Raw genomic sequence first — 23,465 nt, 5'->3', positions numbered from 1 at the left:
AACTAATTTGCATAATTACGATTTTGGGGATGATGTGCAGCAGCCGCTCTCGATTCTCAACTTGTCACTCTTTCTCTTGTTGTTTTTCTTGCTCTCTTGCCGTTCATTTTGATCTCATCAAACAGTCTGTGTGACGTGGGGAGGAAAGGAAAAAGTGACAAAATGTGTTCTAGATACTTTACTTTACTCCTTTATTGTTTTGGAAAGACAGGAACATTGTTCTCATTGCTTGAATTCAAAGTAAAAATTACTTATTTTCCAGTCAATGAAGACGTGAATCATCCTAAGCAAATAATTTGATGACCGGGTCATGGTCAATCAGAGACTCTGGCATTTTTCAAATTTTTCATCACATCTTTGGCTTAGGAATGCGACAAAAACAAAAACATCAAGTCAAGGCTACATGGGGTGTGTAACTGATAGAAAATCAGTTAATTGGCGTTTTGTACCGCATGCTGTCGGCAATATCAACAGCTCTTGACGTTTATCAAGACATTAAAAAAAAAAGATCCCTGTGTGGGCTTGTTGCTCTGGGCAACGGCTCCATAATTATCGAAATGTCAAAGGCTTCTCCCCACAATAGCCAGTATAGTGTGTCCAGTAGCTGTGCGTGTTCTGTGATGTGGTCACTGAGTGGAGAGAGGCAGCATTAAGCCTGCTCACTTTTCTTCAGCATTGCATGTTAAAGTCCTTGGTGTTAATCATGTAGCCTACATCCCCGCTTAGGTTATTATGGAAAATATTAATATCCACTCAGAGGCAAGTGTTGACAATCATTTATTCAAGAACATTGGAGCAGAAAAACTTCATTTGAATCTGTCGGCAGCTCCCGTTACACCGTGTAGCGTTAGGAATGTCAGGAATGTGGGAATTTGCCCCCAGAGGCAAATTCAAGGGGGGAAAAAAATGTAGAGGTGACTGTTTTTTTTTTTTTTTTTTTCATTTTGACGGAGAGTCAGTGTTGGGGATATCAGCTGTTAACAGTTCTGCTGCCGGACATTCTGCATAATGTGTACTTTCTACTTTTGGTACTTTAAAGGGATAAGGCTACGGCTTTTGTGAGCCCCCCACACAGTTTTTAAGTTGTTTGATTCAGTATTTAGATATTTGATATTCATTTTATCAGACCCCTTCCTATACAAACCCATTGTAACTCCAAACTCCATTTTAACCATGTTAGAATCATCGAAAACACCCGTCCTTGGTTTGATTGATATTGTCCTTCTAATGCATGAGGGGGCCATGTTTTTTTCAATAAATGATTTTATTTATAAAAAAAAGAGTATTGTATTTTTGTATTTTCATTTTGCAAAAAATAATAATAATCAAAAATAAATTAAAAAAGTAAGCTACTTGAAAAAAACACGGCTCTCTCAAGTGTGACAATATCAGTCACCAGAACCAAGGACCGGTGTTTTCCATGAATCTAACACGGTTAAAATCACATTTGAAGTTACAATAGTTTGGATAGAAAGTCTGATAATTGCGACCGTAGGTCGCAGTTACTTGCACTCCTATACTATCCAAACCTCCACCGGCCGTCCGTCTGTCCCTCCGTCTGTCCGTCACGTCACTCGTCACACGTCACACTTTTGCTCTGCTCATATCTCCGCAACCGTTGCCCCGATCCATGCCAGATTTTGCACACACACTCCTTGCCTGCCAAACTACAACCTCCAAGGACCCCCGGAGCTCCAGGGACCCCCAAGTCCCTGGGGGACCCCAAGGTGTAAAAAATGACCAAATGTGCAAAAATGACCACCCCAACGGGGCTGCTCACGGGGAATTCCCGGGGACCACCGGCTCCTGGTGCTCCAGAACGGATGCAAAAGTGGTGGCGCCCCCAGTGGAGGACCCCCTCCACTGCAGCTCACATAAAATGCCTTAACTCGGGCTAGGAGCGACCGGGAGAGCCGGGGCCGGTACCTATTCGGCCGCCTCGCCGGCGCGGAGACCCCACCCCTCATTTCTCACATGGCCCTCTTCTAGCGCCACCATGAGGCCGATTCTTGCAAAACACATTTTTGGACACTGCTCCTACAATTTTTGCCCTAAAATCACGCAAATCGGTACACAGTATGTCTACACTCATGTCATCAACTTGGATCTGTCCCATATAGCGCCACCTTCAGGCCGATTTTTTAAAACACATTTTTGGACACTGCTCCTACAATCTTTGCCCTAAAATCACGCAAATCACTACACAGTATGTCTACACTCATCTCATCAACATGGATCTGTCCCATTTAGCGCCACCTTCAGGCCGATTTTTTAAAACACATTTTTCGACACTGCTCCTACAGATTTTGCCCTAAAATCACACAAATCGGTACACAGTATGTCTACACTCATCTCATTAACATGGACCTGTCCCATTTAGCGCCACCTTCAGGCCGATTTTTTAAAACACATTTTTGGACACCTACAGATTTTGCCCTAAAATCACGCAAATCGCACAGTATCTCTACAGTCATGTAATCAAAACGCATCTGTCCCATCTAGCGCCACCATCAGGACTATTTTGGAAAAACACATTTTTGGTGTAATTGTGGAGATAAGCGACCTACGGTCGCTTATCTCCCGATTAGGGAGTCTTACTGGTATCAAATATCTAAATAGTAAATACTGAATCGAGCAACTTAAAAACTGGGGGCTCACAAAAGCCTGAGTAGACGAGGCACACGCACGCACGCACGCACGCACGCACGCACACACACACACACACACACACACACACACACACACACACACACACACGCAGGTGGCTGACCTAGTGATTGTCCCTGCTACTCAAGTTTGTCAGCCTGGAGCCTCAGGCTATAAGCTGCTCCCCTCCTGCTGTTACGTATAGAGAGCAGAGGGGCTGTGAGGGTGAGAAAACTGCCCTTTTCCCAGAGAGAGAGAGAGAGAGAGAGAGAGAGAGAGAGAGAGAGAGAGAGGGAGAGGGAGAGAGAGAAATATTACAGTCTGATTACTTGTGGCTCCTACAGCAGTGCAGGGAGTGCCTCTGGCTTGTATGTTTTGCTTCAGTAGTTTCAGGTAGAAGCTTTGGCAGCAATACAAGAGTCTCCTGTGCGCCAGTGGTTCTCCATTTTTTTTTATCCCCAATCGTTATGTGGATTCATTCCTCCCCACACACATTTCTGTGTTGTCACTGCTGCTGCGTCCTGCTGAGTCACCTGCCAGTGAGGAGCCCCCACCGGGAGGACGTAGAGCCTTCGTCCTGCTCCTCCCGCCCAAATCTCCCTGCCGACAGGTGCCGTCCCCAGGGGTGTCGCACCAAATTCTGGGCCCTGGGTACAATTAAGGATTCACTGCGGGCCCCCCATGAATGTTCTTCACAGGGGGAGGGGGTTTGACCCATTTAGACTGGCATTATTACGCATTACGCATTATTGTTTTTGTTTTTGTTTTTTGAAAAACCTATGTTTCCCATCTCAAAATATTTTCCAGGGGTTCCAGGGACCCCCCAGAAACAAAATTTGAGTTACAAATATATGCTTAAAAAATACATATATTCAAAGATTTGCACACATTTTCACAACTTTTCAAAAATAGCAGATCTATAATATAATAGTATATCTGCTTTTTTTCAATAGCTAAATAATTAAGGCCCCTCCTTGGGCCCTAGTCCCATTCCCTACACGTTGTGAGCTTGGAGGTCCGCTATTTTTGATAATTTCCACCAAAAAGCCCCATTTAGAAATGTCAGCCCCTGCCTTTCTCTGCACGTCCCTGCATCACAATATATAATATAAATGATAAGACTTTCAAGAATTCAGTTCCCATGGTGGTATCAGCCTCTAATGAAAGGATGTACATCTTTTCCGCCAGCGCTGCGTGTCAAGTACAGTACAAGGACCTTACAGGTGACGCGCAACAGCGAAATGTCTCGTAATGAGCTCAGTGGCGTCAGTTCAGCAAAAGCTAGGGTATGGCAAAGATGGGAGTCCTCATGGAAAATAGGCATTACATTTTGGATAACACGGTTCTATTGTGAAAATAGAAGATCTAGTTTTTTACACAGGTTTCTACGGTTTCTTGGGCTGGATATGGCAGCCTGGAATGGTTTTTCAAGTGCAGCTAAACTTAGCATGTTAGTAAACGTGCCACAATTAACAATAATGCATTGACCCGCCTGACCTGCGGAACCCATGGGAATATACCATTGTGTCAAGCTGGGGAGAATACAGGTGTGGAGAATATAATTATAATACCTTGTTAAAGTGACTATTATGTTACATTTTGCATTTGTAGTTATTTTACTGTAATTTAACAACATAATAACCAGCGCAGATAGACAAAGAGACATTCATGGATTTTTTATTTAAAAGTAACCTTTATTTTCCCCCCTGGACCCAGGGTATGGCAGCTGCATACCCCTGCCATACCCAATTGACGCCCCTGAATGAGCTTCCTCTCCGTGGGAAGAGAGAGAGACGTTAGAGAGAGATTGGATATGGATAGAGGTCAGATATAGCGTATACGAGAGCCGAGAGGGAGAGAGAGAGAGGGGAAGAATATAAGAGGCGGATGTAATGAGAGAGAATGCACTGTATGTAAATTATGTGTGTGTGTGTGTGTGTGTGTGTGTGTGTATGTGTGTGTGTGTGTGTGTGTGTGTGTGTGTGTGTGTGTGTGTGTGTGTGTGTGTGTGTGTGTGTGTGTGTGTGTGTGTGTGTGTGTGTGTGTGTGTGTGTGCGCGCGCGCGCTGTGGACTTGTATTACCATACTTGTCGTGCCCATACATGTCCCTACAAGTATAGTAGAGAAATAGACATTGTGGGGACACTTTCCTGGTCCTCGCAAGCAGGGGTGTCACACCAAATTCTGGGCTCTGGGTACAAGGATTCACTGCGGGCCCCCCATGAATGTTCTTCACAGGGGGAGGGGGTTTTACCCATTTAGACTGGGAACGCATTATTGTGTGCTTTAACTATTGAAAAATAGCATATATACAAGTTCACAGTGCGGCACAGAGTGCCGCGCTGCGAGCTTGTAGATCTGCTATTTTTGACAAATCTTGAAAATGTGTGCAAGTCTTTGAATATTTCAGGTTTTTTGAAAAACCGATGTTTCTATGTCAGTGGGGCTCAAACCTTTTCATGTGAAGGAGCCCCAAAATGATATGCATTTGGCCACGGACCCCCATCTCAAAATATTTAGTTCCAGGGACCCCCCAGAAGCAACATTTTAGTTACAAATGTTCGCTTAAAAAATACATATATTCAAAGATTTGCACACATTTTTACACAACTTTAAAAAAGTAGCAGATCTACAAGCTCGCAGTGAGCTTGTATATCTGCTATCTTTCAATAGTTAAGTATAAAATAATTAAGGCCCCTCCATCTTGGACCCTAGTAACTCAGTCCCACTCCCACACAGACACACACGGACAGACGGTGTGACGGTGTGACGGTGTGTGTGTGTGTGTGTGTGTGTGTGTGTGTGTGTGTGTGTGTGTGTGTGTGTGTGTGTGTGTGCGTGTGCGTGTGTGCGTGCGCGTATGTGTGAGAAAGAGTAAATGACAGAGTGAATGCAAGCAAGGGAGCGGGAGCCACACAGAGCAGGGTTAAAGCGAGCGAACTCCACCTGCGCCAGACAGCGGATTCTATGGGAACAAATGAGCCCAATAACAAAACGCAGGGTCATTGCAGGCTCCCTCCAGGGACGTCACGGTTCCGGCTGTTTTCTCCAATTGTCGGCAGAAGAACACGGCTGTCTGGGCCTGCAAATGATCGTCACTGTCGGGCCGAAACCTCGTATCTCCAAGTTTCAAATGTGTACGTTTTTCCGCGAAGTGAAGCCCTGCTTCATCAGACAAGGCCGTCGCACAAAAGTAGTGAAAACAGCAGATCTACAAGCACTGTGTGCTTGTAGATCGGCTGTTTTCACTAGTTTACATCATTTTAAAAATGATAAATACAAAACAAAGGGTTTTGGACATACAAGGTTTTCACCCAACAACGACGTCATGCTCCCTGTCTCTCTCTCTGCGTTTCATTACCGCCGCCGCCGTGTTCCTCCTCCCCCTGCCCCGCTGCCTCTATTTATCCATTCAGCCTTCTTCTGTCGAGAATGCCGTCGGTTTCATTATCTTTTGTTTTTCATTACTTCGCCGGCTTGCTTGACGTGAGACTGCGAGAGCTATTAGGGCGTTGGGGACACACAGGTCTGTTCTGGCCGCAAATTGTTACTTATGCTCCCTGTCTCTCTCTGTTTCATGCCCTCTGACAGGTGCCCCTGCCACCGTTATTTATTTATTCAGCCGTCTTTCGTCATCTATTATTATGTTTTGTTTTGTTTTGGTTATTTCACCGACTTTGTATTCTGCATGAACACTTCGAGATGTAGTCTACATATGCAGGGGTGTCGCACCAAATTCTGGGCCCTGGGTACAAGGATTCATGTTGCACCATCCATCTACTATCTTCTTTTGTGCTATCAGTATAGTCTCTGTTTTTCCTTTTCAGTCTCTTCTTATCATTGCCCGCACCAGCAGCACCAGAGAAGCCTGTAGCAGTGGTTTAAGCACCATGGAGAGCTCCACTCCACTCTGTACTCATCATGGCACATCACACAGCACAGTCAGACATGAATGACAAACAGATGAGAAAATGACAAATAGTGAATCATTTAACCACACACACACACACACACACACACACACACACACACACACACACACACACACACACACACACACACACACACACATACACACACACACACACACACACACGATCTGTGACCCACACTGCATCTTATCATTCATAGTAATCCTTCTCTAATGTTTCATAGTACGTTGGGGCAGCGGTGGCCCTAAAGGTTAGAGTAGCGCACTTGTTGGCAGTGTTAACTCATTCTCTACCAAGAATAAGTAATCAAAAAAGCCCACACTTACAGCAGGGAGGGTCGGCAGCAGGGTACACACACTCATTCTCTTCTCATAACATTCTTCAAACTATCTTGTTTCAGATTTTCCGTGTGATTTTATGCATGTGCACTTCGCACTACTGGTGTATGAAGTACTCGAAAGCCATACTTGAGTAAACGTATAAAGATATCTTACTTGAAAATTACTCTGGTAAAGATTTATTGTAAGTCACCCATAAGAAAGTCAAAGTATCTCATATTTGATGTACTTAAAGGAGTAGTTCACCCCCAAAATGACTTTTTTTCTATTGATTAGTCACGCCATGGAGACTAGAGTTCAATAATATTTTTAGTTTTTTGTCGCATTCCTAAGACAAAAATGTGATAACAATAAATTTACCCCCATTCGTTCCGGATGGGGACCTGTTTCGAAACGGGTCCCCATCTGGAATCAATGGGGGTAAATGTACTCGAATAAAATTTTTGTCTTAGGAATGCGAAAAATGCAAAAAACAAAAAATATTATTGAACTCTACTCTCCATGGCGTGACTAATCAATATCGTCATTTTGGGGGTGAACTACTCCTTTAAGTATCAAAATTGTGGTGTTAAGTATAAAAGGTACATGTTTTTGGTACAGGTTCTGGCTGTTTTGAACAAAGAAATAAAAGCGAATGTTATTGCTTTATTAACTTATTATTGTATTTTTGAGACTTTAAACAAATCCCTAAAGAGATTTCCCAATAACTTTCATTTTAGGTATTTATTTTTCACCATACACTGTAGCTGTTGTCAAGCTCCAGTCAAGCAAAGCCGCAACACTGTAAATTTCAATGACACATCAACGTGCTAGAAGATGTGCTTTGATGTGTTTGGAGTTGTCCATCATATCAAAGAAGTTTCCATCTCCTTCCGTTTGATCTGGTATTCTGCAAAGACATGGTTTTGAAATGAAAATCCCAGAGCCGTCACAGCTTGTGAACTTCCTGATGTGCTCAAGGTACTTTATCTCCTGAGGTGTAAAAATGTTGTATTTATTTATTCCTGAGGATCCATACTTGAGTGATACCTTGTATCTCCAAGTTTCAAATTTGTCAATTATTTCGCAAATTAAAGCATTGCTTCATCATATGGCCATCGCACAAAAGTAGTGAAAACAGCCAATCTACAAGCACACAACGCCTCGCGGTGTGAGGCGGTGTGTGCTCGTAGATCGGCTGTTTTCACTAGTTTAAATCATTACGTTAAGACAGCAATGTCTTAACGCAGGGGTCTTCAACAGGGGGTCTGGGGCCCCTATAGGGGGTCCTTAGAGTTAGTATAGGGGGGCTGCCAACTCCTTGTCTGATAAGATAATTCTGTTAAATTAACAAATTGAACTGTCGCATCCCTATTCCGAGGAGAACTTTAGACAAAAATAGCAGATCTACAAGCTCTCAACGCCTCGCATCGCGCCGTAGATTGTCTATTTTCGGCAAACAGGTGTAGAGGTAAAAAAGATCAGACCATGTATATAGTGAGAGGTCAAGTTTACAAAATATCAACGATTTAAGTGGTTAAATGTCTGAAAATACACATTAACCTTCATTCATTCATTCAAACCTGTATTTATTCTCAAAAAACATTGAGGTTGCCCTCATTTGCAGTGTCGATATACATTAATAAATACATCAATATTCGCAAAATACAGTATGTACAATCAATATTCACAAAACAAGTTTAGAAACGGTTTCAGACACTTAAAATGACCATAATGTTATTGGAGAACATATCTTGATATTAAGTTGTAACTCATTCCAAGTGGTTGGAGCATTAAAGCAAAAGGCTGTCTTCCCTAGTTTGGTGACCTTTAGTGTGAGCCAGTCACTACTAGAGCGTGTCCGATATGTCACAGGATTCCAATCCAGCAGAGTTTTAAGATACAATGGTAAAGTCCCATCAGTTGCCTTAAAAATAAACAGGTACCCAATGTTTGTTTCGTCTGTCGGCCAAAGAAGGAACATGAATCCTACATAGACTGAGGACAGTGCTGTCAAACAAGTATATGAATCTATGAAATCAATGAAAATCTCCATCACACATTTATACAATATGTAGTGGGGGTCCCTGCTTCTTCTCTCTCTCTCAGCTAAGTAGTCCTTGGCCTTAAAACGTTGAACCCATTTAGACTGGGAACGCATCATTACGCATTATTTTGTGCTTTAACTATTGAAAAATAGCAGATCTACAAGCTCACAGCGCAGCACGCACTGTGAGCTTGTAGATCACCTTGGTCCCTAGACCCTAGTAACTTAGTCCCACTTTCCCCCCCTTGTGACGCCCCTGTGACCACTCATTAAAAAGTCCTGTAACTTGGAGAGACAGTGAGAGTGGAGTCTGGGAGAGACAGAGAAAGAGAGAGAGAGAGAGAGAGAGAGGGAGAGAGAGAGAGAGAATTTGCCGTTACTGTGTCTGCCAATTATTTTTGGGACGTACATGCCTCCTGGCAGAGGTTTTTGCTCAACCAAACGCACCTTTCTAGTTGAGCAAGTGCAGGTGTCTTTTATTCCTTAAATCACACGAGTCTACTCCACCAAGCGTGCCTGTCTGTCACAAAGACTCTTATTCAGGTATTCAGGTTGTATTCAGACGACACTTTTGATTATTTGAAATTGCCTGTGAATAAAATCCAATCTTGCACCGTCTGCTTTTCATTATATCGTTGCTGTCGGGCAGAAACAGCCTATCTCCATATTTAAACCTTTTGTGTTTTTTCTTTCGTAAATGAATGCCCTACTTGATCATACTACATCGTCACACAAAAGCATCAAAAGAAACAGATCGGCAAGCTCGAAAGAGCTTGTCAATCTGCTCCTTCTGATGCCTTTGAGACGCTATTATGCTGAACATTCTCAGTCAAAGCTCATTTATACTTGTACAACAGTCCAGAAAGACAGATCGAAAGACTTTATAACCCATTTAGGCCGGGAACACATTGTAGTGTATGGGAGGGGCTTACAGTACATGTACAGTATGTAGCAATATATTTGTTTTATGTGGGCTAATTTCTGATTTAGGGGCCTAAATCTGGTCTATAATGCCTTTTATCCACATTTATAATGCAGTTATAATGAACTCATAAGGCATTATTACGCTTTCTATAAATGTTTATAATTAGGCCTAACAACTTATAATAAGGTTTATGAAATATCATTATTCTCTGTAATTTAGTTAATGGATACATCAGCCACTGTTATCCAGACTCCAACACTCCAACACCTGACAGTATGCTTATTACACCAGTACCTAGCAGGTCACACAATGGACCATTGACATGCATCCAGCCAGGGTCACTCCTACTGTATGTTCACGCTGCCGACACTCGGCAGCTTTTGTAAGCGTTGGCAAAAGAGGTGTGAATGGCTGCTTTTGATCGATATGCGAGATAGAGGCACTCTTGCAGTTACGCGTGTACGTGCATGTCCATGCACAGGGACGTGCAGAGAATGTTAGAGACGCAGGGGCTGAAATTTCTAAAAGGGCCTTTTGCTGGAAACGTCGAACGTTCGGTGCTTGATGCCACACTGAACTAAGCATAATCAAGTGAATACTGGAGATGTGGAACAACGGCATGGATTTCTACACAAAGAGGGCAATTCTTTCAACATAAGATGCTGCATTCAAGTTCAGGAGAGTTTGGACAAGACAATTCTCTTGAGCGTTGCCTTTGGGTATGGCATGGAAAGAGGGCATTTGCATTTCTTTCATCACAGTAAAAACTGCATTCATGGTTTGGAGAGGGCACTTTTTACAGATGGATAAAAGGCCAGGGGCTCAAGCCCCCTTTGATGTCTATGTGTGCACGTGCCTGTCCATGCACATGCGTGCAGCTCAAACAACTAGTGGAGACGCGTGCATGCACGCACACATTTGCATGCATGGCGACGTTGGGCCACGATGCAGCTTTCCAGAGCATAAGTGGGTAGCATGTACTCCAGTGGTTCCCAAACCTTTTAGCTCAAGATCAAAAAGAGAAATCAGATGTTTGCAATGTGTCGCTTGCAGATCTACTCTTTGCCCTCGAATTCCGTCGTTTTAAGGGCAATTGGCCTTTGTTGTTAATTAATTGAATTTAAGGGTTATGGATAATTTTGAAATGTAGACTCTCTGCAGTGAAAATAAATCTCAGCCCTGCACAAATCAAACTTTGCATTGGTCATGGTTCATCAACCCCTGGAGGATGATTCTGGGTGATTTTACAATGCTGAAGGAGGGAAAATGATTGACAAAGTGTGTGTGTGTGTGTGTGTGTGTGTGTGTGTGTGTGTGTGTGTGTGTGTGTGTGTGTGTGTGTGTGTGTGTGTGTGTGTGTGTGTGTGTGTGTGTGTGTGTGTGTGTGTGTGTGTGTGTGTGTGTGTGTGTGTGTGCGTGCGTGCGCGCGTGCGCGTGTGCGTGTGTTTTCCAGACATAAACATGGCCGGCGAACCCAAGCCGTACAGACCCAAGCAGGGGAACAAGCGACCCCTCTCAGCGGTGTACAGGTAGAGTAAGAGCTCCTCCGGCTTACCAAAAGCACTCAGACACACGCACGCACGTGTTTGAATGTCATAAACACTTGTACTGTACACTAGTGGTTCTCAAACTTTCTCAAACAAAGAGAAGTGTTTACAGCTCTAGCAGTGATTCTAAACCATTCTAAACCAATTTCAAGGACCCCCAGTTTGACATGCATTAGGCTATGGATCCCCATTTAATGGCATTTCTATCTCTGAGACCCCTTTTTGAAGCGGTGAAAGCCGCTTCCAAGGAGTGGCTTTGTCTGTTCCGTACATGTCCCGTACATGTTTTTTTTTGAGAATTCCCATAGATTCTCAAGGAGTGAATATGTCTGTCCCGTACATGTCCCGTGCATGTCCCGTGCATGCAGAATTGAGGATTGGTCAAGCTTCACATGACAATTTGGCCCTCCAGACAAAATCATTCATTCATTCAGAATTCATATAAAATATAGAACTAAAGCACATAGAAAGTATAGTTCTAGAACACACCAAGGTTTGATTTTTTATATAAAATCAATGTCAATTTAACAATTTGACCCGTATGGGTATGAGTTACATACCCCTAAGGTTCCATTTTGTCCCATTTAGCTGGGGACCCCCTGGAACTCCCTCGAGGACCCCTGGGGGTCCCCAGACCCCACTTTGAGAACCAATGCTGTACACGGTATCAGGGGTCTTCAACATTTTTACTGCAGCTGACAGAGAGATATGAAGCAGATATTACATATTGTAAGAAATTGTGTTACAGATTAAACGTTTTCATTGCGACCGTAGGGAGCATTTACTATCAAAACCTCCACGGGCTGTCCGTCCGTCTGTCTGTCTGTCCGTCTGTCTGTCACACGTCACACGTCACACTTTTGCCCTGCTCATATCTCCACAACCGTTGCCCCCATCCATGCCACATTTTGCACACACACTCCTTACCTGCCAAACTACAACCTCCAAGGACCCCCGGAGATCCAGGGACCCCCAGGTCCCTGGGGGACCCCCAGGTGTAAAAAATGACCAAATGTGCAAAAATGACCAAATGACCACCCCAACGGGGCTGCTCACGGGGAATTCCTGGGGACCACCCACTCCTGGTGCTCCAGAACGGATGCAAAAGTGGTCACTCGGGCTAGGAGCGTCCGGGAGAGCCGGGGCCGGTACCTATTCGTCCGCCAAGGTAACGCGGAGAACCCACCCCTCATTTCTCACATGGCCCTCTTCTAGCGCCACCTTCAGGCCGATTTTTAAAACACATTTTTGGACACTGCTCCTACAGTTTTTGCCCTAAAATCACGCAAATCGCTACACAGTATGTCTACACTCATCCCATCAACATGAATCTGTCCCATATAGCGCCACCTTCAGGCCGATTTTTAAAAACACATTTTTGGACACTGCTCCTACAGATTTCGCCCTAAAATCACGAAAATCACTACACAGCATGTCTACACTCATGTCATCAACATGGATCAGGAAGATTTTGGAACAACAAATTTTTGCCCTATTTGTGGAGATAAGCGACCTACGGTCGCTTATCTCCCGATTAGGGAGTCTTACTGGTAAATTTCATAGACCGCTTCATAGACGGCTTTGACAGCACTGTCATCAGTGTATGTTGGATTCATCTTTATGTGTATTTTCAGACATTTAACCACATAAACCGTCAATACTTACTGTAGTAAACTCGACCTTTTCACTTTTTTTCCCTTGACATCAAACCTCTTTGCCGAAAATAGCCAAGCTCGTAGATCTGCTATTTTGGGCTAAAGTTCTCCTCAGAATAGGAATGCTGGGGTTCTGCTGGTTAATGTAAAAAAAGGTTCCTATCACACAAAGATTTGGTGCCCCCCTTGTAGTAACTCTGAGGACCCCTTAGGGGCCCCGGACCCCCTGTATATAGTGGGTTCAGCAGATGTGATTTCTTCTTGAGATTTTGCTGGCTTGACTTGTTTATCCTCCACAGCCAAAAATAGCCCCTCTTTTCAGAGCGCAACAGCATCATACAACTATAAATCAGGCATAACCTGATTCTAAAAATGTCAACTAAATCCTAACAGTTTTCTGAAAATGTCGCTATAGCAGAAACCTCCTATCTCCATATTTTTTTTTTTTTGTGTTTATTCGTAAATGAACGCCCCACTTGATCATAGCGCCACACAAAATCATCAAAGGATCAGGTCCACAAGTTACGTGTTTCGCGATCTGCTACTTTTGCTGCTTTTGAATTTGAATCTTGCCAAGTAACAGTTTTGGACATACAGTATGAGATTTCCACCTGACAGAAACCTAGTAGCTCAAATCTAAAATGACACATGAGATGATTTCCTGGTTTTAATGGGTTACTACTAGTGTTGCCCGATCCCGATCACGTGATCGGATCGGCCGCCGATATGGCCGTTTTTATAAGATCGGAGATCGGGGAAAAAAAAATCGGGAATTTTTTTTTTTTTTTTTTCAAAAAAATATTTTCTGGGAGTACTGAAAGTTACAGGTAAGGTGAATGCGATATGAAATGTAAGCTTACCATAATCACAGTAATCCTTAATCATTTTCAATCATATTCAAGGGCTTTTGGAGAAATGAGACAGACAGAGCACTGCAGAGGGAAGGTGATTGTGTCAGACTCTGTGTACAGTTGGCAGCTGATGCCAATAAGTAGTAATTGGCCCCTTGCTAATGGATCAAAGGAAGGCAATTATGTCTCTCTGCACTGTCAACTAGCTCAGTGGTTCTCAACCTGTGGGTCGGGACCCCCAGGGGGGTCCTCAAATTATTTTGGGGGGGTCCCCAGATGATTAACTTAATGTGCAACATTGTTTTCTCTCTCAACAGTAAACAAATCAACATAAAGTTTAAGTGTATAGAGGGTATCTGCACATTTCGAAAGTGAAAAATTAAGGACTTTTTAATACCTCTAAAATGACAAATTAAACATTGGCCAAATTGTCAAATATTAAAGCCAGAAATTGTGAAAATAGCCGATCTACATGCTCACAACTCCTCGCATTGCGAGGCGTTGTGAGCATGTAGATCTGCTATTTTCACAATAGAACCGTGTTATACAAAATATTATATACTTCCTCAACTCTTCAGGGTCGGGGGTCCCCAGTTAAAATATGATTATTTTGGGGGTCACGGCCTGAAAAGGTTGAGAACCAAGTGATAGAATGAATAGAATTTTTTTTTTCTTCTTAATGCCTTGCCAAAAGATCGGATCGGGAAAGATCGGGATCGAATCGGAAGCAATAATATTTGATCGGTATCGGATCGGGAGCAAAAAAACCCTGATCGGGGCATCCCTAGTTACTACTCAGAGGAGAAGAAGAGCAGGTTGGCACACCAGTCTTAATGCTCCCAAAATATAACAGAGTGGTAAAAAAACATTTCAGCCACTCCGGCCTTCGTCAGGTTGGGGTATCGATATTTTTAAACGTAACTCGTTACGTTACAAAGTTATTGCCATTAAAAATGAATCTGTTATGTTACAGCGTTACCATCTGAGGTAAGTATCTAGTTTTTCCGTTACCGACAATTAAAACCCACCTGCGAGGAAGATTGGTAAACATAAAATCCAGAGTGCAGTCTATATTGTGGAGCTGTGCTGGGCTTCACCGTGACTAATTTGCATTGACGTTGATCTCCTCCTTTCACCAATAAATCCAAAGGTAGTGTGAATACTTCCACGGCCTTACTAAAAGGCAAACTCTCTGTCTTCTCTCAATCTTTGTCATGTCGCACATATGCGACATGGCAGATTTAGTGTGTTGAAGCAGAGCTGCTCTTGTTGGAGGAATGGCTTCATATGGCCTCTGCTTTCGGGTAAACATGTCCAGTCTAGCTTCATCCACACTAACAGCTGTGCTCAATCGATCGTATATCAGGACCACAAACGTCTCTAGCATCTTCAGGTCAACTTCATTAAGTTCAGGAGGATATTGGCTGAGTTTGCTGAAGATGGGAGAAGCAGTCTATTTGCCATTATTGCGAAAATGCGGATACAGTATTGCAACCAGTGAACAAAGTTACAAGATCAAAAGACTAAAAATAGAATTACAGATGATAGGCAGAATATAGCAATTACTATACATACAGTGTTGGAAAGTTCACTTTAAAAACGAACTAGTTCAAGTTCAAGTTCAGAACTTCTAAAAGGAACTAGTTCATTTCTAGTTCATGATTCTATATTTTGAACTAAAGTTCATGGTTCCCCAAAATGAACTAACTTAGTTCTTTTTCGTTCTTTTTTTAACCATAATTCTTCAAAAAAAAAAAAAAAAAAAAAAAAAATATATATATATATATATATATATATATATATATATTTATGTTTTTTTTTTTTTTTTTTTACCTTACCATTTATTGTGTAGCAATCTATACAATAGGCCCAAGGCTATGTCTAAAACACTGGCCTACACGCGACGTCTTGAAGAAATATGAATTAAATAAAGTAAGACATGAACACAATAATATTAGGCTTGCCATTCAGGTTGACAAATAAAGTTGCCCCTTTGAGAAGTCGAACTTACAAGTCATTTAAAATAAGGTGGAGAGAATCTACTGAGTAGGCCCTACCTGCACTAGCCTACTACAGTGGTTCTCAACCTTTTCAGGATGCAACCCCCAAAATAATCATATGAACTGGGGACCCCCCACCCTGACAAGCACTTGGAATTATAGGAGTTGGCATTACATTAGTTTGACTGTTTGATTGTGAAAATAGCCGATCTACATGCTTGTGAACATGTGCTTTAGAACTGTGCAGATGCCACACCTATACTGTATGTTGATCTGTTTATTGTTGAGTGAGAAAACAATGTTAACATTAAGCTTAACAACTGGGGAGTCAGGGACGGACCCCCCAAAAAATACAATTGGGGATCCCCCTAGGGGTCCCAACCCACAGGTTGAGAACCACTGCACTATAACACGGAATTATTTGACATCTTGGTTACAGATTTAACAGTTGACACACGTGCACAAGACAGAGTAAACAAGCGTTTGTAACAGCTGCTATTAATGTTGAGCTGTTAATTGCCTGTGGTCAAATCTGTGTCAAATGCGCATTTTCAATGAGGCGATCGAGTCGATCGTTATGCCTGGCAGTGTTACCGTGCGTGCAGTCTGTCATCTGATCCAAGAAAGTTGGAGCACCCAGCACCCTAACAACATCGCGGATTTCAGGAACAGAGGTAGAAGTAGGCTAGACTATATTATAAGATGTACTGTATGATGATCAGTTATTATTCCAGTGAGTGATCTAAATCCTGTTTTAACAGCTTCACTTAGAGACGGCAGATCACTTTCTCCCTCTCTCCCTCACTGCTCAGAGTGCAGACTGAACTGAAGTGTTGTGTGTAGAAAGGGGAGGGGGGATGGGGAGCTTAGGGGCAGCGCTATACTAGTCCGTAAGACAGTGTTCCACCGAGAGAATACACTTCAGCTCAGTGAATGGGCACACAGTGCGTGCTATTGGAGCATGTGAATGAAAAGAGAGAGGAGAGGACAGACGACCACGGAGGCGCGGACCGCCGCATGAACGGCCGACGAACGCCGACGAACGTCGTTCACGGGCGTCAGAATGACCGCGTTCGACAATATCGTTCATCAAGCGAAAACAATTACCTTCAGTTCACGTTCGCCCAAAATATGAACGTGTTCATGAACGATCGTTCTTTGAACGCGTTCGGGTACAACACTGTATACATAACATAAACTACAGATACGCTACACTATTACTATCACTGACTGCTCTGCTAAGGTGGCTGCCATTTTGAAAAAAAAAACTGTGTGCCAAATGTCATGCTTGCATCAGGAAGTGAACGATTCTTTTGAAATTAGCCATTAATCTGCTCTGACTATGCTGTATCTCAAGAACCGTAATAGATACATCCGCAATGCCCATATTTATATTCAACGTTAATACATATATGGGTCTTAAAATCAATGGAATTCGAGTTATAAAGGAAAAACAACATCTTTGGACGTACATCTTGGATTTCGGGGGCCGCCATCTTGAAATTGTGCGTGGCCAGCGCTATTTTTGAAAAGAGTGGGATTTGAAGAGTATATGTACCAACTTTCATGCTTGCATCACAAAGTGAACGATTTCCTCATTAATCTGCTTGACTATAATTGTTTCAGTGTTAATCTTTATAGCCTTATTAGTGGTCCTCTAAGACTTAGAGGACCACTAATAAGAGTCTTAGACAGAGACTTAAAGTCTAAATGGCTTCCAGGGATCCTTGAGGAGGTTCCATGTGGTCCCCAGCTAAATTAGTTAATACTAGAGGTTTACGCTCGCTTCGCCCGTTTTATTGAAAGTGAAACCTGACCAATCATGGAAATTGGCCCACTTATAGTCTGGTCAAAGTGTCTTAAGCTTAGTGTCAAAGCTTATGGGACAGGATGTATGCCCGTTTAACACCACCACGCATACCCCTGCCATCCCCCCGGCCGAGTTGATCCGCAAACCCGAGAACAGGAGTTCCACGTTGTCATAGCCAAAGTAGAAGGACATCGCCATTCCTCCGTGACATCCGTGACCTCCATGCTTGCTGTGGTCCATGGCTGTTTTTGTCTTGATATCTGTGGGCTTCTGATCCGCTGAGCTCTACAACGGTCTGTAGAGAGATGTCTGCTCGCTGTTGTCATAGACTGGCATGGACTCCATATTTGGGATTGCCTGACACGGAAATCCATATATGGGCATGAAAGGGACACAGACAGTTACAGAAATCTCCATAAATGTTTAAGGGGAGTACCACTCATTTTCAACATTAGACTACCACGCTATTAATGTACAATACATAACCAAGTCAGTGTGTGGAAATATGACGGGTGGCCATGGCAATTGCTGCCCAAACCTGTGATCACCTTAGGCATAAACCTGCAGTTTGTGAATTTGAATCAAAATATTACGGTTTTGATTTGTCTTTCTCCTCTCTCCTCTGTCTGTCTGTCTGTCTGTCTGTCTGTCTGTCTGTCTGTCTGTCTGTCTGTCTGTCTCTCTCTCTCTCTCTCTCTCTCTCTCTCTCTCTCTCTCTCTCTCTCTCTCTCTCTCCCTCCCTCTCTCTCTCTCTCTCTCTCTCTCTCTCTCTCTCGTCCTTCTTTTACAGTGGTTATGAATTTGATTATGAGTACTACAGAGATGACTTCTACAGCCGGTATGTATAATTCATATTTTACTGTTCGAAGATATGAGCTCCGAAATGATGTGCAGTGTGTGGGTTATGGGGTGTGCACTGTGCACACACAGTATATGAGGGATGGAAAGTAACTTTAACTGGTGCTTGCATGATAATATGTTGGAGCATCAATGTAAGAAATACCCGTTTCATTTAATGGCTATAGAGATACTGTGTACCGATCGGCATGATTTTTGGTGGCGCTGTAACAGGGCCAGACACTCAGACAGACACCAAAGGTGTGTAACCCCCCCCCCCCCCCCCCCCCCCCCCCCCACAGTATACTGTAGATTGTCTATTTCTGCTTATTAGTTTAAAATTATTCAAGCATCTGAAGTGGTCAAACCAGCAATATGTTCAGAAGCATCTTCTATAGCCTAAAATCTTAATAGGCATATTTTATATGAAAGCAAATGTTTAAAGCCTCAGTCTGTGATGTCGTCACCTGGTTGGCAGTATGTAGAACAGCGGGAACGATATTACTAAAACATCATTATTGTACATTGTTTAGGAAACAGTGCTAGTGTGTGTACAGTGGTGGAAAAATGTTTTTACTTAAGTAAAAGTATCAACAATGCTCTCGGATCTATTTCAACAGATCCGAGACAAAAATAACGACTAAAGTATAATTCTACCACTTTCCTGTCAACAAGAAAGAGAAGAAAAATTAGTAAATAGTAAAAATAGTAAAAAGATTCACAAGATTTTACTTTGCTCTAATCCACGAGGGCACGTGAGGGTTGAAACGTCATGGATTGTCAAAACAATTAAAGGTGCATTCGGTGCATAGTGTGCCGTGTATGCATTCTTACAGCTGGTTTGATACAATGTCGCCTGCCGTTCACGTCCTCCAGATGGATTTCTCAGTCACCTTGAAAGCAGACTTCAGATAAATGCAAATGGACTGAAGAGGCAGAGCCGATGGAGCGTGCCGTGCCGCTGCTATCCCCCAGACTCCGCCATGAAAGGCGCTCTTGTTTTCCCCTCTCATTTATTTAGGCAGTGATCAGAGCGTTTATCAGAGGAGACATTTTCTAAATGTCAAACTCTCTCTCAGAGCGGGATTGAAGTAGACGGTCAGAGCTGAAACCTCTGTTTGACATTTAACACTTTCTTCTGTTGCCGGTCCTCGCCTCTCTTTGCGAGGGATGGCTGGTAGGGATGGTTTCTTCATGATTGTTGTGTGCCGTTCTCGATGTGTATTATCCCTGCTTAGGGCCGTCACGATTATGACATTTTAAATGGCGATTAATTGTCATACAAATAATAGAGCTTGCTTGATTATTCCATTGTGTTTCTGTCGTTGAACACTGAAACATTATGAATAAATAAAGATACACTAGTATATACCAGTAAGACTCCCTAATCGGGAGATAAGCGACCGTTGGTCGCTTATCTCCACAAATAGGCCAAAAGTTTGTTTTACCAATTATCAAGACATACGGGCAGTTGACAGTTTGCCATGGTTACTCATTGAAGTTGAATCTCCATATATGGAGATAACCTACGCATCACACTAAATCTGACCTCACCAGCCCATATTTGGGCATGAGCAACTTATGTCTCCATATATGGAGATATGATGACATCACACAGTCCTCAGCCGATGATGTGGCGTGATGTCATACAATACACAAACGAGCCCTACAGTATAAAGGGGCAATTCTTGCCAGGAAAGAAGCATTTCTTCGACTCAGACCTTATCGCCAGGGTTGGCTTATAGCAGCTGTCGGTAGGACCATATATGGATTCTGTTAGTGTGGATCTCCTAACAGGGCATCATCTGGGATACCATCCCTTTTATGCCCATATATGGAGATCCCTAACAGAATCCCTTTCATGCCCATATATGGAGATCCCTAACAGAATCCCTTTTATGCCCATATATGGAGATCCCTAACAGCATCCCTTTTATGCCCATATATGGAGATCACTAACAGCTAACAGAATCCCTTTTATGCCCATATATGGAGATCACTAACAGCTAACAGAATCCCTTTTATACCCATATATGGAGATCCCTAACAGAATCCCTTTTATGCCCATATATGGAGATCCCTAACAGAATCCCTTTTATGCCCATATATGGAGATCCCTAACAGAATCCCTTTTATGCCCATATATGGAGATCCCTAACAGAATCCCTTTTATGCCCATATATGGAGATCCCTAACAGAGAATCCCTTTTATGCCCATATATGGAGATCCCTAACAGAATCCCTTGTATGCCCATATATGGAGATCCCTAACAGAATCCCTTTTATGCCCATATATGGAGATCCCTAACAGAATCCCTTTTATGCCCATATATTATGGAGAAATCCCTGCTCTGAGTATCTGACATCAGTGTGATGTCACCTGTTTATGCCCATATATGGAGATCCCTGCTCTGCGTATCTGTTTGCTATGGGAAACAGTTGTTTGCTAGGGTAAAAAAACATGGTTGCTATGGTAAACAGTTGGTTGCTAAGGTAAACAGTTGGTTGCTAGGGTAAAACCATGGTTGCTAAGGTGGTTGCTAACGTACACTAACAAACCAGCAACAACAGACTGTTGCCACAGCAACGTACACAAAGGTTTGTGTACACATGTGGTGTGATGTCATACTGATGCGGAGATATGAGCAGGGCAAAGGTGTGACGTGTGACGTGTGACGGACGGACGGCCGGTGGAGGTTTTCATAGTAAACTGCTCCCTAACGGTCGCAATAACTAGTAAGTCGCCTCAGGGCGACATACGGGCGCCAATTCTTGGCTATCTGGCCAGTATGTATATCGTACCAGTTACCCAATCTCAACAGTGCCTGTTGAGATTGGCAGAACATGCCCATATATGGGCATTCCCAGATATGCCCTTAATATTGATGACATCGGGAGAGGGATCTCCATATATGGGCAGAACGGACAAGGACGTAATTAATTTGCAAGTGTGATCTGGGAATGCCCATATATGGGCATGTCAGATGCCCAAATATGGGCATTCCCAGATATGCCCTTAATATTGATGACACTGGGACAGGGTTCCCCATTTATGGGCATAAAACGGACGAGGATGTAATTAATTTGCAAGTGTGATCTGGGAATTCCCATATATGGGCATGTTCTGACATTACATTGTCGACTATATATGGGCATAAAATAGGCCTACTGTATATGGGCATAGAAGGGATATCAAGCCAGAGCGTGAGGTCACAGTGACATCATCAGAGCATGATGTCAGAGTGATGTCACAGTGACAAGGGAAACAATAGACTGTAGAAATGTGTACAGACTGACTGACGGAAGGACTGACAGACAGACAATCTACATAGTTACATAGTCCTGCTTTAATGGGATAAAAGTAGATTGATTGGATACAGACATTGTTGCCGCTACACTACAGGAACACACAACACGCATTGTTGAGTCATTAGATTGTTAGGACATTAGAGTCGATAATACAATTCTCCATACAGAAAGTGAATAGGATGTTTACTCTTGGAAACAATACAGATGGAACCCTGGGTGTATGTGAGTATAATAATAGAGGCAATTCCATTCTGTGCTACAGTAAATGGACACTGTGTACCACGCAAGTGTCAGTGTGCGTGCAGAATAATCTTGTATTTTTTATGTTGTTCACCGTTTCGCCTACGCACACCTTTCTTTTAGAATTTTCATCCAGGTGTGTGAAAGTTGTGTATTGACAAAAAGAAGTTTAATGTAATTTGATAGGTAACACTTTATTTACCAGTAATATTGTGCATATTAGCCAACACAATTGACATGTTATAAACTCTTACAACGAAGGCTACGATACCGTTCCTTGCACATTGCTAGATCATGGTGAAGCACATTGTTTGTCAGGGATTTCTCCACAAACGTCACTATTGATGTTATGTGCACTACTGTACTTGTCATAGGTTGATGAATCAACTGGAAATGGAACTTATTGTAAAATTAAGAGGTACAGTAATGATAATTTAAAGTAACATTTAGAGTAAAACTAGACCAGGTCAACCTGGTTGTGCCAGACCCCCTGTCTGTCATCATCATTTATGACATCATGCCTTTTGTAGGCATGTCATCATCATGTCATCATCATATATACCCTTTATATAGAAAAGGAACAGACCGACATTTGCTTATGTAGGCCTACCCATTTCATGGGTCTGGCAATCAAAGCAGCACTTTTTTAATAAATAAAATGTCATTTTGTCTTCATGGTGGAGTATGTTAATACAATAACTTATACATTGGGTTGGTTGTACAGTATGCTGTCTCCCTGCTCTTCTATTGAGAGAAGTAGATGGTATCAAAGGTCATGTCTCACCTAGACACAGGATCTGACCTGATGGTCGAGATTACATTTATCCCCTGAGCAAGCAGGCAGCTCAATGGTAAAAATGTCAGCACTTGCTCAGGAAACCGGGCTCAAATCCAGGATAGAAAAGGAAATGACATCGCTACTTAGCTTTAAATGTGATACACCATGAAATTTCACTTTTCCTATTTTAAAACCTTTTTTTGGGGTCCCACTAGCACCTTCTATCCTCACAAAGTCCCATTTCTGACCGTTGTGTCTTTCTCTGGTTTTGAGAAGGCGAAGGTTAAAAGTATCCCACGGGTTCTCAAAACAGGCTGTCCAGATTTGCTGCCGATTATGACGTCATCTGCCAATTGTGACGTCATCATAAAAAAAATAAAAAAAAAAGATTTTGGGGGGGATGGCGCAGTTCAGGCCAAAGGTGGTACTGCAGCTGAAATGCTCTGAGAGCCATTCAAAAATGAGAGAGGCTCTCTATTCAGGAGTGGTAATTTAGCCCAGGGGTCTTCAACAGGGGGTCCGCGACCCCTAGGGGGTCCGCAGAGGTACTGCAGGGGGTCCGCGAAATTAT

At 42.8% G+C, this 23,465-nt stretch overlaps 1 protein-coding gene across 1 annotated transcript in view; it reads left to right on the top strand.

Moving 5' to 3' along the window:
• Positions 1-23,465, top strand: part of ralyl (RALY RNA binding protein like) — a gene marked incomplete at both ends in the record, with an annotated part of 148,555 nt that overhangs the window by 99,124 nt on the left and 25,966 nt on the right. Inside the window, 2 exons of the mRNA XM_080751994.1 lie at positions 11,321-11,396; positions 18,521-18,568. Of these exons, the coding sequence (XP_080608120.1) occupies positions 11,321-11,396; positions 18,521-18,568 (124 nt within the window). The remainder of the gene's footprint in view (positions 1-11,320; positions 11,397-18,520; positions 18,569-23,465) is intronic.

Source organism: Nannobrachium achirus, assembly GCF_963921795.1.
Source record: "Nannobrachium achirus genome assembly, chromosome: 21".
In the NCBI taxonomy this organism is placed as follows: domain Eukaryota; kingdom Metazoa; phylum Chordata; class Actinopteri; order Myctophiformes; family Myctophidae; genus Nannobrachium; species Nannobrachium achirus.
The sequence above is the reverse complement of the archived record's forward strand: the minus strand, read 5'-3'. Positions and strand labels throughout refer to the sequence as shown.